Source organism: Rana temporaria, chromosome 9 (assembly GCF_905171775.1).
Source record: "Rana temporaria chromosome 9, aRanTem1.1, whole genome shotgun sequence".
Classification (NCBI taxonomy): domain Eukaryota; kingdom Metazoa; phylum Chordata; class Amphibia; order Anura; family Ranidae; genus Rana; species Rana temporaria.
In genome coordinates this window covers 148,636,263-148,651,542 of record NC_053497.1, presented here as the reverse complement: position 1 = coordinate 148,651,542, position 15,280 = coordinate 148,636,263, and the positions used below count along the sequence as shown (strand labels likewise).

Here is a 15,280-nt window from a genome sequence, read left to right as displayed (position 1 = left end):
AGGAACTGGGAGACTAGTCAGGATCGAGGGAAAGATAAATGCAGAAATGTAGAGAGACATCCCTGATGAAAACTTTCTCCAGAATACTCAAATTGCCCAAAAATAGGTGTGCCAAGCTTGTAGCATCATACTCAAAAAGACTCGAGGCTGTAATTGGTGCCAAAGGTGCTTCAACAAAGTATTGAGCAAAGGCTGTGAATACTTCTGTACATGGGATTTCTTTTTCTTTTTAATAAATTTGGACTTTGGATTCTCTTATCTGTCGGTCCAGGAGAATTGTTTAAACGTAATGACTAAACTCAGCTGCTTTAACACAAAATGCTGCCGCCCCCTCTCAATAAAAAAAAAGAAGAGAAATCCTAGAGAAATAGACAAACAGAGTGTCAGGTAGAGTTCATCATTACTCATTGTCGACTAAATTGAGACAACAGGCATCCGTGTTTCGGGGGCCAAACCGCTCTCCTTCATCAGGGCTTCTTGTAGAACTCTAAATATATAGGCTCCTGTCAAATAAAGAGCAATTGCTTGTGGAAATGGACTTATGCTTGTGAAGCTTGGAAGAGACCGCCACCCCCCTAATGAAATGCCATAGCATGTGTGCATTAAGTTACCCTGTGGTGAGACATAATAAGTTACCCTGTGGCCTTCAGGGATGCGTGATGTGGTTATCCCAGAAGGCTGTGGTAAGTAAAAACCTCATTCTCGCTCAACTGGGTAAAAACCTAGAAAATACAGTAATAAGGGGAGAATTCCCCAAATAGGGTAAAAAGATAATTACATTTAAAATAAATAAAAAATAAGTTTGCAATCTCGAGATGGGGGGCAGAAAGGGGTGAGATGGCAGAAAATGTTGGGGAGGGTGAAAGTCTGCTTTTAAGAGTTTCTGTTCACAATATGGAGAATAGTGGAAAATACAAAGGTGGGTAGGAGAATTTTAAAAAACCCAGGTGGACAGGATCAGAGACAGAAATTTTAAAAACTGGTATCTTGCAGTTGGAGTATCATACGCCTGTAAGATGCCGTGGGCTGACTCAGACCCACAATCACTCCTTATTATAAAACTATCCCCTTTGGGTAGACTAATCTTTTAAGCCTATGGTTCACACTGATGTGGTGCAAGTTATATCCATTTTGCAGTGTGATATTCAGGGAGCAGCTCCGATGCAAGATGCAGTTCAGAAGCGATTCTAATGAGTTTTTGATGCGATTTGGATTCAGTCAATCTCTCGCTCTTATTCTCTCTCCTGACATGGACTAGGGATGGGAAATAAGGAACAAAGCAGAAAAGTATTGGAATTGTGTTATCTTGGTACAGATAAGCGATTTCCATTTAAGTGTTTAACTATAAATTGCATCACAGTGCACTAAACTTACACAGAAATCTTGTGCGATTCCATGCGTTCTGGAACACATCAGAAATCTCATCAATCTCATCCAGGGCTTCATTTTGTAAACAAGAGGCAAGGATTTACTACATTGAATTTGTAAATAGAGGGCTTATCAATAAAAAGACTAACCAGCTAGACATAGAAACCGATCAATTATCACTTTTACACAAGAAAACAAATTGTTTGCACTGGGTAAGTAATAATGCTGAGCAAAAACAAAGCTGTAGTACCTAGCAGGGTATCTAAATGGTTTTATTTGTGACTCCCACAAAAGAGGACCAGTTCCTGGGCACAGATTGGCTACTCTGGGATGTCCTGTGTACAGTCAGACCCACACAGGAGAAGATGATGTATGCGGTGTTCACGCTCTGTTTACACTCGGTACATCACTTGAGCCTTTGCAGAAAGGTCTTTTCAGTCTTGAGATTCCTCAGTAATCCTTTAGGTTTCTAGTTTGTCTGTCCATCTACAATAGTTGCACACAGCTTCATAGAAGAAGGCAAGTTTGTGCAGGCCATATGACCTATAATCTTCCCAGGGCAATCGCCTTACACTGTGCCTTTGTGACTGGTGAGGTTTCAAAGTTATTTCATGGTAATCCACACGCTGGCATATTAGCAAGTCGGTATGTGGTAATATTTGACTAGATAGGGCAAAAAAGTTTTTAGGATTCACAATAAATATATATATATTTTTATTTTCAGGGTCCCCCTGGCCCCCACGGAAACCCTGGCCCACCTGGATATTCTGGACCAAAGGTTAGTCGTACACAAGTCACATGGCACCTCCTATTTTGAACAACATGCATCTAAGTAGTGAGCTTTTAATGCTGTTCACATGCTCTAAATACGACATTTAAAACTTTGAACTTTAAGTCAAAGAATTTGAGTAGCATTGATTTCTCAGAATTGTCTGACTTGTAGCATTTCATATGATGTTTACATAGAATTTCGGATGTAGAAAGTCCTCTTTTCACTATAAAAATATGCGGTATTATAAGCTTACTTCAGAGCGCCGTTTGGCGCTTAGCTGACTGCCTGCCGATCTCCTCTCGTGATGCGATAGCTGCAGAGGGAGTTGCTGGGAGACCCCCACTGACAGCCAGGAAGAGAGGAGAGGAGGAGACCGGCGGGTAGTTACGTGAGCGCTGAACGGAGCAGGAGGGGATGATCGGGAAGCTGACAGGTGGGGAGGAGAGCAGAGCTGTGGAAGACAAAGGCATGTACTCTGACCACGATTTCGGGGCTCAGCAGCCCTGATTATCGTCAGTTTACAGGGGGGGGGGGGGGGCAGAAACTGGTAGGATCAGCCAGGTATTTTGAGCGTCACAGGGGGCCAAATTACACAGCACAAGCACTGTGTGCTGTATGACATGCTTTAAAGCAGGGATATGCAATCAGCGGACCTCCAGCTGTTGCAGAACTACAAGCCCCATGAGGCATAGCAAAACTCTGCCAGCCACAAGCATGACATCCAGAGGGAGAGGCATGATGGAACTTGTAGTTTTGCAACAGCTGGAGGTCAGCTAATTGCATATCCCTGCTTTAAAGAAACAGGATAAATTTATATATTTTTTATTGGGTTAAACGCTTTAAAGCTGAGCTCAGTTCATGTTCTTTTTTTTTCTACATGGTAAGTATACATATTGCATACCTGGCTGATCCCTATGAAAGGGGAGAATCACTGTAGTAGGAATGGACAGGAAAGCAAAACTATCACCATGTTTACAGCGATTTCTTTCCTTCTGTTGGTCTACTCAGTGATGGGTGATCAGTGTCAAGTGCCAGACAGCCAGCATTTTGAAAAGGAGAATTCAGCATTCGCAGTTTTGATCTTCCTTCAGTACAGAGTCCTATTAAGCATTTTAGCCAAGGTTTATATAAGATGGTTTGTAGGCTTATTGCGTGTGTGTGTGTGTATATACAGCACAGACCAAAAGTTTGGACACACCTTCTCATTCAAAGAGTTTTCTTTATTTTCATGACTATGAAAATTGTAGATTCACACTGAAGGCATCAAAACTATGAATTAACACATGTGGAATTATACATAACAAAAAAGTGTGAAACAACTGAAAATATATTTCATATTCTAGGTTCTTCAAAGTAGCCACCTTTTGCTTTGATTACTGCTTGGCACACTCTTGGCATTCTCTTGATGAGCTTCAAGAGGTAGTCACCTGGCGCAGCACCCCATCACTCTCCTGCTTGGTCAAATAGCCCTTACACAGCCTGGAGGTGTGTTTGGGGTCATTGTCCTGTTGAAAAATAAATGATGGTCCAACTAAACGCAAACCGGATGGAATAGCATGCCGCTGCAAGATGCTGTGGTAGCCATGCTGGTTCAGTATGCCTTCAATTTTGATTAAATGCCCAACAGTGTCACCAGCAAAGCACCCCCACACCGTCACACCTCCTCCTCCATGCTTCACGGTGGGAACCAGGCATGTAGAGTCCATCCGTTCACCTTTTCTGCGTCGCACAAAGACACGGGGGTTGGAACCAAAGATCTCAAGTTTGGACTCATCAGACCAAAGCACAGATTTCCACTGGTCTAATGCCCATTCCTTGTGTTCTTTAGCCCAAACAAGTATCTTCTGCTTGTTGCCTTTCTTTAGCAGTGGTTTCCTAGCAGATATTCTACCATGAAGGCCTGATTCACACAGTCTCCTCTTAACAGTTCTAGAGATGTGTCTGCTGCAAAAGGTGGCTACTTTGAAGAACCTAGAATATGAAATATATTTTCAGTTGTTTCACACTTTTTTGTTATGTATAATTCCACATGTGTTAAATTATAGTTTTGATGCCTTCAGTGTGAATCTACAATTTTCATAGTCATGAAAATAAAGAAAACTCTTTGAATGAGAAAGTGTGTCCAAACTTTTGGTCTGTACTGTGTGTATATATATATATATATATATATATATATATATATATATATATATATATATATATATATATATATATATATATATATATATAAATGTATGTGTGTATATATAGTGTGTGTGTATATGTATGTATGTGTGTGTATATGTATGTATGTGTGTGTGTGTGTGTGTATATATATATATATATATATATATATATATATATATATATATATATATATATAGGGCCTGATTTACTAAGCTATGTGCGCTGCGCTGGTTCATGCATTAATTAGTACTCCGGGTGGAGGCTTAATCAGGCGCATGAACCAGCGTAGCAGCCGGCGCATTGAAACTAATATGTAAAGCCGCGCCGAACTCCCTATAGAAGTCTATGGGAGAAATCAAAAGTGTTCATTTTAAAGGCTAATCTGCAAGTTTTGTCCTAAAAAGTGTTTGGGGACCTCAGTCCTGCCCCAGGGAACATGTATCAATGATTTTTTTATTTTTTAAAACGGCCGTTTTTTCGGGAGCAGTGAAATTAATAATTCTTAAAGTGAAACAATAAAAGTGAAATATTCCTTTAAATTTCGTACCTAGGGGGGGTGTAATGTCAGCATGTGAAATAGCGCATTTTTCCCGCACTTAGAACTCCCCCTGCACAAAGTGACATTCTGAAGGAAAAAAGTCATTTAAAAATTCACACGCGGCTATAATGAATTGTCGGCTCTGACAATTCTAAAGGGATTCATTCATAAAACAAACAAAAAAATGTGTAGGGGTTCCCCCAAATTAAATTACCAGGCCCTTCAGGTCTGGAATGGATATTAAGGGGAACCCCGCCGTAAAAACAAAAAAAAAAAAAGACGTGCGGTTCCCGGCAAATATCCATTCCAGACCCTTCAGGTCTGGTGTGGATTTTAAGGGGAACTCCACCCCAAATTGAAAAAAAAAATGGCGTGGAGTCCCCCTAAAAATCCACACCAGACCCTTATCCGAGCACGTTGACCTGGCCGGCCGCAGAAAAGAGGGGGGGACAGAGTGCGGCCCCCCCTCTCTCCTGAACCGCACCAGGCCACATGCCCTCAACATGGGGAGGATGTCCCCATGTTGATGGGGACAAGGGTCTCATCCCCACAACCCTTGCCCGGTGGTTGTGGGGGTATGCGGGCGGGAGGTTTATCAGAATCTGGAAGACCCCTTTAACAAAGGGGACCCCCAGATCCTGACCCCCCCCCTGTGTGAAATGGTAATGGGGTACATTGTACCTCTACCATTTCACCCCAAAAAAAATGTCAAAGTGATAAAAATGACAGTAGCCGGTTTTTGACAAATCTTTTAATAAAGTCTTCTTTTCTTCTTTCCTTCGGGGTTCTTCCGCTGCTTCATTCTTCTCGTCCACATCTTGCCCGACGTCTTCTTCTATCTTCTCCGTCCGTCCTTCCGCCTTCTGGTCCCGCATCTTGCCCGTTGTCTTGTCCTGTCGCCTCCTCGTCCGCATCTTGGGTCTTCTGCGGTCTTCTTCTCGGTCCGCCGCCTTCTCGTCCCCTGCGTTTGAATTGTAATTGGCCGCCGTTTTCCCGCTCCTGGGACCCGCCCCCCTCTGACGCCACAAGTAAACTCCTTAGAAGGTCATGTGCGTCAGAGGGGGGCGGGGTCACATGAGTGTGACACGGCGGGAACTTCTTCTCCGGGCGGCGCGATTGAAATTGAATTCCCCCGCTGTGTGACGCTCTGCGACCCCGCCCCCCTCTGACGCACATGACCTTCTAAGGAGTTTACTTGTGGCGTCAGAGGGGGGCGGGTCCCAGGAGCGGGAACACGGCGGCCAATTACAATTCAAACGCAGGGGACGAGAAGGCGGCGGACCGAGAAGAAGACCGCAGAAGACCCAAGATGCGGACGAGGAGGCGACAGGACAAGACAACGGGCAAGATGCGGGACCAGAAGGCGGAAGGACGGACGGAGAAGATAGAAGAAGACGTCGGGCAAGATGTGGACGAGAAGAATGAAGCAGCGGAAGAACCCCGAAGGAAAGAAGAAAAGAAGACTTTATTAAAAGATTTGTCAAAAACCGGCTACTGTCATTTTTATCACTTTGACATTTTTTTTGGGGTGAAATGGTAGAGGTACAATGTACCCCATTACCATTTCACACAGGGGGGGGGTCAGGATCTGGGGGTCCCCTTTGTTAAAGGGGTCTTCCAGATTCTGATAAACCTCCCGCCCGCATACCCCCACAACCACCGGGCAAGGGTTGTGGGGATGAGACCCTTGTCCCCATCAACATGGGGACATCCTCCCCATGTTGAGGGCATGTGGCCTGGTGCGGTTCAGGAGAGGGGGGGGGGCCGCACTCTGTCCCCCCCTCTTTTCTGCGGCCGGCCAGGTCAACGTGCTCGGATAAGGGTCTGGTGTGGATTTTTAGGGGGACTCCACGCCATTTTTTTTTTCAATTTGGGGTGGAGTTCCCCTTAAAATCCACACCAGACCTGAAGGGTCTGGAATGGATATTTGCCGGGAACCGCACGTCTTTTTTTTTGGGGGTTTTTACGGCGGGGTTCCCCTTAATATCCATTCCAGACCTGAAGGGCCTGGTAATTTAATTTGGAGGGACCCCCTTTTTTTTTTTTTTTTTAATGAGCAATGCCTCTATTCTTTATAGCCATGAGTACTTTAACCACTTGCCCACCGGGTTAATTCTGGCACTTCTCTCCTTCATGTGAAAATCACAATTTTTTGGCTAGAAAATTAATCAGAACCCCCAAACATTATATATTTTTTTTTAGCAGACATCCTAGGGAATAAAATGGCAGTCATTGCAATACTTTTTGTCACACCGTATTTGCGCAGCGGTCTTACAAGCGCACTTTTTTTGGATAAAAATCACTTTTTTGAATTAAAAAATAGGACAACAATACATTTTGCCCAATTTTTTTCTATATTGTGAAAGATAATGTTACGCCGAGTAAAATGATACCCAACATGTCACGCTTAAAAATTGCGCCCGCTCGTGGCATGGCGTCAAACTTTTACCCTTTAAAAAACTCGATAGGCGACGTTTAAAAAATTCTACAGGTTGCATTTTTTGAGTTGCAGAGTAGGTCTAGGGCTAGAATTATTGCTCTCACTCTAACGATCGCGGCGATACCTCACTTGTGTGGTTTGAATACTGTTTTCATATGCGGGCGCTACTCGCGTATGCGTTTGCTTCTGTGCGCGAGCTCGTCGCGACGGGGCGCTTTAAATTTTTTTTTTTGGGGTTTTCTTATTTATTTTTATTTAGTTTTATAATGTTTTACACTGAAATAAAAAAATAAAAAAAAAATGATCAGTTTTCTTCCTATTACAAGGAATGTAAACATCCCTTGTAATAGGACTAGTGTGTGACAGGTCCTCTTTATGGAGAGAGGCGGGGTCAATAAGGCTGGAAAGCATGGTATTGAAAAAAAAAAAAAAAGATCTCATGCTTTCAGCTGCAATCATGTTCGTTCACCACAGTGGTGTAGTGTATAGCACTTTGACCTAGCAGCAAAAGAGTCGTTGGTTCGAATCCCGCCCGTGACAGCATCTGCATGGAGTTTGCATGTTCTCCCTGTGCCTGCGTGGGTTTCCTCCCACAATATAAAAACACGCTGTAAATCGGATCCGGTCTAAATAAGCCCTAATATGCAGTAGTATATTAAGGTTTGGTTCTGCCCTAGGCCTGACTACATATCTGCACCTCCTAATAGAAAAATGACCAACCCCTTCCTGTCAAGGTCACACCCTGTTTTTGTATAACCCCGCCCAGTAATTTTCAGGGGACCCACACACTAGTTCTGGGGGGGCACTGGATTCCCTTAACCACTTCCATACCAGGCACTTACGCACCTTCCCGCCCAAGCCAATTTTCAGCTTTCAACACTGTCGCACTTTGAATGGCAATTGCGCGGTCATACAACACTGTACCCAAACAAAATTGGCGTCCTTTTTTCCCCACAAATAGAGCTTTCTTTTGTTGTTATTTGATCACCTCTGCGTTTTTTTTTTGCGCAACAACTAAAAAAAGACTGCAAATTTTGAAACAAAAAAACCTTTTTCTTTTTTTAGGTTAATTTTTTTGTAAATAAGTTTTTCTCTTTCAATTACGGGCACTGATATGGCGGCACTGATGGGCCCCGATGAGATGGCACTGATGGACATCGATGAGGTAGTACTGACGGCACAGATGAGGTGGCATTGATTGGCGGCGCTGCTATGCGGCACTGATGGGCACTCATAGGCGGCACTGATGGGCACTCATGGGCGGCACAGATGGGCGGCACTTATGGGTGGCACTGATGGATACTTATGGGCGGCACTTATGGGTGGCACTGATGGATACTTATGGGTGGCACAGGTGGGCACTGATAGGTGGGCACTGTGCATGGATGGGCACTGTGGGGTGGCACTGATTTTCCCAGTCAGTGCCCATTTGTGGGCACTGATTGGCATCTTTTTTCTTATTTTTTAATGCTTTTTGTTTTTTTGTTCTATATTTTTTTTGTTTTTGCACACCCTGGTGGTCCAGGGTGGGCATCCCTGGTGGTCCAGTGTGGTGATCCGAGGGGGGGCTGCGCTGATAAACAATCAGCGCGAACGCCCCCTGTCAGGAGAGCCGCCGATCGGCTCTCCTATACTGGCGTCTGTAAGACGCGAGTGAGGAAGAGCCATCGATGGCTCTTCCTGTTTACATCGTGATCAGCCGTGATTGGACACGGCTGATCACGTGGTAAAGAGTCTCCGTCTCCGTGAGAGACTCTTTACCGAGATCGGAGATGCAGGGTGTCAGACTGACACCCCGCATCACCGATCGCCGCGCTGCGTGCCCCCACAGGCGCGTGCGGCATGAAATCCTGCAGGACGTCCTGTCAGGATTGTGTAACCACTTCCCGGACGTAAATCGGCCATAGGCTGGGCGGGAAGTGGTTAATTTGCATAGTTTTTCTCTCACTTCCTGTTTGGCTATGGGGCAGGAAGTGAAGGCAAATCTCCCCAATTGGACACAGATAATACAAAATAAACTGACAGGGCCTATAACCCTCCCTCACTCTATCCAAAATGAAAGAAAATAAAACTTGTTGATTATAGTTCTTGTCAGGGGTGGACTGACCATTGAGTCACTTGGGCACTGCCCGAGGGCCCCATGCCACTAGGGGGCCCCATCCGGGTTGCCAGGCTCAGTAAAACCAGGGACAGTATGTAAAAATCTGTTTTTTTTTTAGATCTGTCCCTGATATGTCCGAAAATGACATGCTTTTAATGTGAATATCCCAAGATTTTAGCTGCCCGCCTCTGCACTACCTCCTGGCGTGGTGGTCATCTGTAAGCCAGAGGGGCCCCATAATCTTCTATTGCCCGGGGGCCCCATGAGTTGTCAGTCCGCCCCTGGTTCTAGTTTAAGCACAAATTTCATAGAGTTTTATTGAGAGCCCTAAGAAAATATAACCATGCCAATAGGCCAGGATAGAGCGTTGCTAATATGTAGGAATGTGTGTGTTAGAGCACCCCACCCAATGTTAACTAAAAAATTATTAATTTGCAAATAAGTATTATCTGCTCATTTTTTGGGGGATGTCTGCACCCCTGATAGTGACAACATTTGTGAGGTGTCTTCACCCTTTCTAATTCATTCACTTCCTGTCACATAGCCAAACAGGAAGTGAGGGTAAAACCTTACTAATATATTTTCTTGTGGACACAGAGATCAATCTAAATAGTTTCCCATTATGTAAATTGCACTCTAGCATTTTGCTGTGTACACCCCAAATTATTAGGGATCTTGGACTTTGGGGTCCATTTACTAAAGGCAAATCCACTCCTACAAGTGCAAAGCAAGGAAGAAAACAAAACAACTTTGCTTCTACAGGATTGGATGTTAAAACCATCAGTGCTTCCTCTCAGATTTTCAGCAACTATGCTTGTACTGCAGAGTGGCTTTGCCTTTACTAAACCCCAAACTAAATAATCATTTGGGGCAGGGATCCTCAAACTACGGCCCTCCAGCTGTTGTAGAACTACACATCCCATGAGGCCTTGTAATGCACTGACATTCACAGACATGACTAGGCATGATGGGAATTGTAGTTCCTGAACAACTGGAGGGCCGTAGTTTGAAGACCCATGATTTGGGGTGTACACAGCAGTGCTGGAGTGCAATTTGCTTAATGGGGACACTAGTTAGATTGACCGGTGTCCCCAAGAAATGACACTGGTAGGGTTTTAACCTCACTTCCTGTTCAGCTGTGTGACAGGAAGTGAAGCCAATTTTAAGAAAAGGGACACAAAGCTCAACACAAAAATAAAAAAACACAAAGCAGGGGTTCTAACACTCACTTGGCTTCCCTCAAACACCCACAATTTGAATAGGATTGCCTTGCGCTAGATTTAAGCACAGTGCTGTAAATCAGCACGTCAAGCCTGTCCACCAATAGCAAACCCCCCCCCCCCCCCCCACAGGCCATGTTTGCAGGTTTTCCTTCATCTTGCACATGTGCTTTAAAATAGTCTGGACAGCAATTCTTGATAAGAGAAATCCCCAAAACATGTCCTGTCGGGGGTACTTGAGGGCTGAGGACCACTGCAGAATAAATAAAATACTTACCAGTTTTTGTCTTTAAAGTCAGGGAGAATAAACATGGCAAACATTTCATGATTACACACCAGGAAAGAAGCTTAGACAAAAATCACACATAATTTGTTAGGCCCAAACCTAGTTCAGCTGCAGCTGTCAACATATGTAGCATGAAAAAGTAACAAAAGACAAACTTAACAATTTTAAAGTAATTTTTATTGGTCAACAAAACAAGGAAAGCAAAAAAAGACAAACAAACAAAAATACATTTCAAAATACTAATTAACCATAGCTTTACACATTTTTCATAAAATAAGGCCACATAGACAAATACATCAAAGTGAACATTATTTAAAAATAAACCAAAACCATTGGCAAAATAAAACAAAACCCATGCAACAAACCACATTTGTGTTTAGCAACAGCATTTCTGCCAGCCTGCCCCTTCTGAGGGCAGCTGAGGACTGATCGATCCAAGCTTTTTATAACAGTGCTAGTAATGAAGCAATTGAAATCACATGAACAAATTGCAGTCTCTAGTTTGGGTGAGCTTGTAATTGGGCACACCTGCAATTAACCCAAACCACGCTCTATGAGCATCCAATGAGTGTTTTTCACCTTTTAAAAAGAAAGGATATTTTTTTTCTAAGTGTTTGAGCATGCTCAGTTCATCACACATGTAGGAACCAAGCTGCAATGGAATGAGAGCTTTTTTTTTTTGTTTCCCCTGATCTGATGCTTTCCAGCCTGAAGGGGAGGTGTTAAAGACAGAAGTAAACACGCACATTTAATAATCTATTTGTGTGAAAAAAAAGGTTGCCAATTTTGTTTGGGAGCCACGTCGCACGACTGCGCAATTGTCAGTTAAAGCGACGCCGCGCCGAATCACAAAAACTTGCCCGGTCATTGACCAGAAATATGGTCCGGGCTCAAGTGGTTAAAAATTAACAAAACACAAAAGTGAGCCCAATTTTTGGGGATAATGTGAAAGATGATGTTACACTGAGTAAATAGATACCTTACATGTCACGCTTTACTATTGGAAACACTCCTGCAATGGGGCCAAAATGAATTCCGTGAATATCCCCATAGGCGACCTTTTATTTTTTTTTCCAGGTTACCAGTTTATAGTTACAAAGAAAGTCTAGTGGTAAAAGTATTGCTCTCGCTCTAACGCACGCGTCAATACCTCACATGTGTGGTTTGAACGATGTTTATATATGTGGGCGGGACTTGCATAAGTCCCGCCCACATATGTAAAAATTATTTTTACTTTTTGCTATAATAAATATCCCCAAAAATATATATTCAAAAAACTAAAAAACCCCTCAGTTTAGGCCGATACGTATTCTACATCTTTTTGGTTCCAAAAAATCGCAAATAGCGTTTAGTGTTTGGTTTTTGCAAAAGGTATAGCGTCTACAAATTTTTTTTTTTTGTTGTTTTAACTAGTTATTGGGGCGATCAGCGATTTTTATCGGTACTGCGACATTATGGCGGACACATCGAACACTTTTTTGGAACCATTGGCATTTTTCTAGCAATCAGTGCTGTAAAAAATGCATTGCTTACTCAAAAAATGCCACTGGCAGGGAAGGGGTTAACACTAGGTGCGAGGGAGGGGTTAAATATGTTCCCTGGGTGTGTTCTAACTGTAGGGGGGGGGGATGGGACTGACATGTGTAAATGACAGATCGCTGTTCATGAAGGGGAACTCCAGACCCCCCCCAAAAAAAATAAGGTGGGTTCCCTCCAGGTGCATACCAGGCTCTTAGGCTTGGTCTGGAACATAAGGGGTTAAACCGGGGCCCAAAAAAATAGCGTGCCCCCCCCCAAGATCCAAACCAAGCCCTTATCCCAGGCACGCAGTCTGGTCAGACAGGAATGGGGGTGGGGACGAGCGAGCGCCCCCCTCCCTCCTGAGCCATACCAGACCACATGCCCTCAACATGGGGGAGTGTGTGCTGTGGGGGAGGGGGGCACTGCCCCCCCACCCCAAAGCACTCTTGCCCCCATGTCGATAGGGACAAGAGCCTCTTCCCGACAACCCTGGCCGTTGGTTGTCGGGGTATGCGGGCGGAGAGCTTATCAGAATCTGAGAGACCCCTTTAATAAAGGGGTCCCCAGATTCCGGCCCCCCACCCTATGTGAATGAGTATGGGGTACATCGTACCTCTACCCATTCACATGGGGGAAATGTAAAGTAAAAAAAACACACCACACAGAATAAAATATTTTATTAATCTGCTCCGGAGCCCCCCCTTTCTTCTTTAGCTCTCTTAGAAGGGGGGGTTTCTTCTCTCCCGATCTTCCGCCGGGACCCTGGGCTTCGGTGATTGCTGCCGGGGGAGGGCGCCATCCCTCGGTCCTCTCCGGAGCCTTCCGCCGGATGCCCCCACCCCATTTAAGCTCTTTTTCATTAGGGAGGGGCATCCGGACTTCGGGGTCTTCTGCCGGGGGATGGCGCCTATCCCCCGGTCTTTCCGGTGCCTTCCGCCAGGGTTCCGGTCTTCCTGGTCTTCTGCCGGGGGTGCGCCAACTCCCCGGTCTTTTCTCTTCTGTCTTCTCTGCTCCCTCTTCTGCCTGGCTCCCCCGCGGAGCCAGGGCTTTCTTCCGTCTTCTTTCTTCTCTCTTCCTTCTTCTGCCTGTCTCCTCCGGGAGCACAGGGCTTGTCTCCGCTGTCTTCTCCCTTCTCTTCCATTCGATGTTGACACGACGAGGTTCCGCGCTGACATGCCGTGTCAGCGGCGGGCATGGACTTATATAGGGCAATGCCACCATGTGACCTCAACCCATGTGACATCACATTCCCTGGGCATGATGGGAATGTGATGTCACATGGGTTGAGGTCACATGGTGGCATTACCCTATATAAGTCCATGCCCGCCGCTGACACGGCATGTCAGCGCGGAACCTCGTCGTGTCAACATCGAATGGAAGAGAAGGGAGAAGACAGCGGAGACAAGCCCTGTGCTCCCGGAGGAGACAGGCAGAAGAAGGAAGAGAGAAGACGGAAGAAAGCCCTGGCTCCGCGGGGGAGCCAGGCAGAAGAGGGAGCAGAGAAGACAGAAGAGAAAAGACCGGGGAGTTGGCGCACCCCCGGCAGAAGACCAGGAAGACCGGAACCCTGGCGGAAGGCACCGGAAAGACCGGGGGATAGGCGCCATCCCCCGGCAGAAGACCCCGAAGTCCGGATGCCCCTCCCTAATGAAAAAGAGCTTAAATGGGGTGGGGGCATCCGGCGGAAGGCTCCGGAGAGGACCGAGGGATGGCGCCCTCCCCCGGCAGAAATCACCGAAGCCCAGGGTCCCGGCTGAAGATCGGGAGAGAAGAAACCCCCCCTTCTAAGAGAGCTAAAGAAGAAAGGGGGGGCTCCGGAGCAGATTAATAAAATATTTTATTCTGTGTGGTGTTTTTTTTTTACTTTACATTTCCCCCATGTGAATGGGTAGAGGTACGATGTACCCCATACTCATTCACATAGGGTGGGGGGCCGGCATCTGGGGGCCCCCTTATTAAAGGGAGCTCGCAGATTCCGATTAGCCCCGCCCGCATACCCCGACAACCAATGGCAAGGGTTGTCGGGAAGAGGCTCTTGTCCCTATCGACATGGGGGCAAGAGTGCTGTGGGGTGGGGGGGCAGTGCCCCCCTCCCCCACAGCACACACTCCCCCATGTTGAGGGCATGCGGTCTGGTACGGCTCAGGAGGGGGGGGGCCGCTCGCTCGTCCCCTCCCCCATTCCTGTCCGGGCCAGACTGCATGCTTGGGATGAGGGCTTGGTTTGGATCTGGGGGGGACCCCCGCGCCGAATCGGCGCGTGTTTAACCCCTCACGTTCCGGACCAAGCCTAAGAGCCTAATGTAGCCCTGAAGGGGGACCCGCGCCGATTTCAAGTTTGAAATTTGGCGCCGAGTTCCCCTTCAGGGCTGAAAACAGCTCGGAGATTCCCGTGCGCCGCGTCACGCAGCGCATTCACGGGTACGCCGCTTGGTATTTACCAAGATTTTCACGGCGTACTGACAAGGCGCACGGGAATCCCTGACTTTTCTCTCTGCGCATGCCCAGTATGCAAATGAACCTCCCGAGGTTCAGGCGCACTGTGCAAGCGTACGGGGATCTGTTTTCAAAAAACACTTTCCCTTTCAATTCGGCCCGCCAAACACTTCAAAACACATGTCACTTCACTTCCCCTGCATCCCCCCACCTCCCCCCCTAATAAACTCCCGCCCAAACCCCCGCAATTTATAGTTTAATGTGCCGTGCGCCAGGTCTGTACTGGTGCACAATGCACCCTCTCCTGGGCGCACGGAGCACATTAGTAACTAGGGAAATACACTGCACTAGCAGCGTATTTCTTTAGTAAATGGCCAAACGGCTGCTACTCCTGCTTTTACTCCATGAGTCATGGAGTAAAGGCTTGGTAAAT

The 15,280-nt window shown here is 45.9% G+C and overlaps 1 protein-coding gene across 2 annotated transcripts in view; it reads left to right on the top strand.

The window, feature by feature from the left end:
- Positions 1-15,280, top strand: part of COL27A1 (collagen type XXVII alpha 1 chain) — a 540,002-nt gene that overhangs the window by 103,068 nt on the left and 421,654 nt on the right. For both annotated transcript variants that reach the window (XM_040324820.1, XM_040324819.1), the window contains exon 5: positions 2,093-2,146. In XM_040324820.1, the coding sequence (XP_040180754.1) occupies positions 2,093-2,146 (54 nt within the window). The remainder of the gene's footprint in view (positions 1-2,092; positions 2,147-15,280) is intronic.